This window comes from Frankliniella occidentalis, unplaced genomic scaffold (assembly GCF_000697945.3).
Source record: "Frankliniella occidentalis isolate FOCC.00 unplaced genomic scaffold, Focc_3.1 Scaffold62, whole genome shotgun sequence".
NCBI classification, from domain to species: Eukaryota; Metazoa; Arthropoda; class Insecta; order Thysanoptera; family Thripidae; genus Frankliniella; species Frankliniella occidentalis.
The window spans coordinates 740,336-744,353 of NW_026267192.1; the positions used below are offsets into that span (position 1 = coordinate 740,336).

At 55.4% G+C, this 4,018-nt stretch overlaps 1 protein-coding gene across 1 annotated transcript in view; it reads left to right on the forward strand.

The window, feature by feature from the left end:
- LOC113206528 (uncharacterized) overlaps positions 1–4,018 on the forward strand; it is a 143,165-nt gene that overhangs the window by 105,677 nt on the left and 33,470 nt on the right. Inside the window, exons 3-6 of the mRNA XM_052267994.1 lie at positions 991–1,246; positions 1,611–1,829; positions 2,150–2,287; positions 3,304–3,486. Coding sequence (XP_052123954.1) covers positions 991–1,246; positions 1,611–1,829; positions 2,150–2,287; positions 3,304–3,486 — 796 coding nt within the window. The remainder of the gene's footprint in view (positions 1–990; positions 1,247–1,610; positions 1,830–2,149; positions 2,288–3,303; positions 3,487–4,018) is intronic.

Consider the following 4,018-nt stretch of genomic DNA (forward strand, 5'->3'; position numbering starts at 1 on the left):
CTCCCTCTCACCTATGCGGTCCCTGGCGGTGCCCGCGCCCGGCCGGACCGGGTCCAAAGAGAATGCGTAATGCTGCAGGGCTGTGCCGCGCCGCTGGCTGCGCTGTCCCTTTCGCCACTCCCCCCCGCATGCCGGCACTGCGCAGCGATCAGCCAGGCGCCTCGAGTAATTCTTGGTCGTCAGAAGCTCTCTAGCCTCTGCTTCCCCCCTGAGCGGTAGGCATCCATGACTCGTCGCACTTCAGAGGAGAGCGTGGGGGTCGGGGGCCACCTCTGGCGCCTAATCACAAGGCTGACCCTCGCAGCAGGTCATCGGGGAGACTTTTACTTACAACATCAGCGTCATGGTGATGATGAAAAGAACGAACCGTTGGAATCACTTGACGCGGCAGCTCGGAAAAGGAAGGCAGTAAATGCTGAAGAAATTGAAAACATTCAACAATCCAGACACATTATTTAGTTTACTTGTTGTTGTTTTTTTAAGAGGGTAGTTGACGGGGTAGTTCATTACTTGCTCCTGCGACGTTGCGCGCCCCCTTATCTCCTTGGCAGCCCTTCCTCCGCTTATCTCAACTTTCACATCGCAAGGCGGTATTCTCGGCCCGCCGTCGATTCCAAACACTGACCGGGAAGAGGTGGGCCCGTCCGACCTTCCTCCCGCCGGCGCGCCCGCTTTTCAAAAGCACGGCAGCACGGCATTATTCTTTCCAAACTCCTTTATGACAAAAGACAACTAATTTTCTTAAGTTTATTCCGTAAGTTTGGAGAAAGTTGTGGTGCAACGATTGATAAGGCTCTTTTATTCGCATTCCTCCACATTTTCTAAGAGATTCAGTTCTTTCAAAAAGATAAATAAAGAATGATAGATGAGGGGACATTTGCAAAAGCAGTTGGCTTCATAGTGTCGGCGACAAAAGTGACGAATTTGTTATTATGAAGAGGCTGATTTTTGAACCAAAAATTAAAGTGAGCCGATGCGTTTGTGTTGCAGGTGGTCACAAGGGCTGCTGTTCCATCAGGCAGTAGTGGACGGGTGCCGGGCAGCCATCCTCCTGCCGCTCGGCATCTCCATCTACTACTGCCAGCCGGTACAGAAGTGCTCGCTCGTCGAGACGGCGTTCCTGCTGCTCGTCACCGTCTCCACAGTCAACATGCTCACCACCGTGCTCAACGACTCGCCCGTATTCCCCAACGACGAGGAGGATGAGACCGACCTCACGGCGCCGCTGCTCATGGACTCGCCACAGGTGCGACGATGAACAAGTAGTTACAATAGATGTCACCCCAACTTCACTCTTAAATTCCTTCAAAGCAGCGATTTGCAGAATTGCAAAGGATTTTAGATCCTTTGTAACAACGACTTACTTTTGTTAGCAATCACAGAGCGATGCTTAGCAATTGCGAAGCAACGCCATCAATGATCTACATATTGGAAAGCATCGCTTTTGTCAAAGAATGCTTCATAGTTACAAAGGATCTCAATCCTTCGCAATTCTGCATAGCCTTGAGAAATTCAAGAGTTTTAGGTAAAATCTGACTTCTCGTTTGCCTGCAACGAATCCAAAATATGTCTACACCTTTTTACCGACCTGGTTCTGCTTGCGCATGCAGTGCGTGCTGTTCGGCGTCTTCATGATCTGGTTCGCGTCCATCACCATTAACCTGGGCCCCACGTTCCTGAGCGGCGCCCTGGCGGCCAACTCGGAGGCGGGGCACAACGCGCCGTCCTGCCCGCTGGTGCACGGGCCGCTGCGGCACTACGTCCTCAACCTCCTCTGGATCATCATCAACGTCATCTGCGTCGGGCTCACGCTCTTCCACCTGCACAAGGTACATAGCGATCGGGAAGGGGATATTTACATGATTATGCGAATATTGACAGCGCTATACACACCCCCGTCAGTCCACGCGTCCCACGAGGGGTATCGCGTTGGGGGTGCTAAAGGCACCTTCATGAAGATGTTGAGGGTGGGAGGACTCTGTCAAAATAATCGAACGCGCGTTATTTTTCTCTATTGTTTTGGGGCTTATTTTCAAATAGATCCAAATGTGACAAAACATGTACAAGCACATTTATCAACCACTACCGTCAGCAGTCAACTGCAACGCTCTCTCTGTTCTAAAAACAAGTGGTCCTCTTCTGCTCGCAGCTGCACCGAGACCTGACCAAGGCCAACGTCGAGGCAGTTCGGGTGGCGGGCCTCGTCACCACCCTGGTCAGCGTCACGGGAGGCGGCGGCGGCCTCGGCGGCCTCAGCGGCCCCACCAGCCAGGGCGGCCCTCCGCGGGTACGTCATCATCCATCAGCAGCGGTGCTCCGCCGCGACCACCCCGCCGACCAGAGAGGCCCGCACCGCATCCAGCCTCCCCCACCGCGCCGCCGAGGGGGCAGCCCGGCCCCGGTCCAGCCAGATGCTAAAGTGGCCCCCACAACTTTTAAGCACCCAAACTTGGCTCATTTTCTTTACGCGTCATCGTGTCACCCTCGGCCCCGCCCACTGTGCCGGACCAGGCGCCATGACCGGCCGCCGTCGGGTCCGTCAGCGGGGCGGCGGCAGGCGGGGGCGGCGGCCGTAGGCGGGCGGCACCAGGGCGAGATATCAGACACCGAACAGCCTCCAATCAGAGCACCGGGCCGGGCCCGGACGGAGGCCTAGCACAGCCCAGAGAGAGGGCAGGGCTCTCTATATTGAAAGACGTCGGGGGAACTTTCTTTACGCCGGTCGAGTCAAAGTCGATGGCAGCAGCGCCTGGGAAGGGCGTCATTTCAACTTCCAAAATGCCCTTTGGGCGCCCAAAAAAGAGAAGGAGAAAAAGGGAAACGCGATTGAACTACCTCTGGCCTCCAATCACTAACCCACGACAAAGATATTTACACCAGTGTTGTTCGCGTCCCGCAATTTTTCCTATCGCTGTCAAGTTTACAAAATTCTTCGCGAATAAATCGCAGCTTTGTCTAAAAATTAATTACGTGTTGCCTTACCATACAATTACGCCAGCCGAAAACTAGGTTACGTGCGGGCGACTTGGTTTTGCCCCTCAGAGGAGACCGTCTCTGCAAGGCGGAAAAAAGGGCCCGGGGGGGGGGGGGGGCAAAGGGATCCAACCGGGACGGGTTCAAGAGGCAATATCCTCCGTCTGTTTTGTTTCCATTATTGCATCTCTGCGGTGGCGCGCTCCTCCGCCTCCGCGGCGACCTGCGCTGTGCGCTGCGGGCCGCGGACCGCTCCGACACGCCGCCGGAGGGGAGGACCCAGCAGGGGATGCTGAGCGGGATGCTGAGCTTGTGTCCGTCTGTCCGCAGCCGGGCGGCGCGCTGGACGAGCACCGCCGCATGCGCAACTACCTCAAGCGCATGGAGCGCGAGGGCGTGCAGCGCGTCAAGATGTTCCTCGTCATCACCGGCGCCTACGTCCTCTTCTGGGGGCCGCTCTTCTTCGTCACGCTCGTGCACCACCCGCTCATCGTCAGCCCCATGGGCTATGAGGTGAGCCGAGCCCAGGGGGGAATCGATATTACGGTGAATACGCCGAGAGACATGTTTCGTTGCAGCCATCAAAAATTGTTCGATCAGTTGGACTAGTCAGGGCAATCAAAATTTTAGTCGCAGCAACTAAACATTTGGTTGCAGCAACCAAAATTTCGGAGAACCCAAACCGGGCTGATCGAACAAAATTTGGTCGTGGGTATCAACATTCGGATGGCTGCAACGAAACATTTCTCTCAGTGTGCAAACCTCACGCACAATCGTTAAAGTCAAACATAACAGTGGTTCACAGCCCGAAATGGGGGGGAGTGTAAATTTAAGACAAACCGCGCGCATCGCTTTCAATGATGACGTCATTAGTGAAAGGGTCGAGGCCGTGATGGGAAAACCGCATCGATAGAGCTGTGACGCTAAGTAAATCCAAGAGGGTCATCAGCCGCGCCGCCGTGTGCCTGTCGCCGTGACCCCGATCCATCTCCTGATGGGCTGTTTGGCCGCGGCCCGCCTTGAGCGGAATAATCTCCCGAGTAGT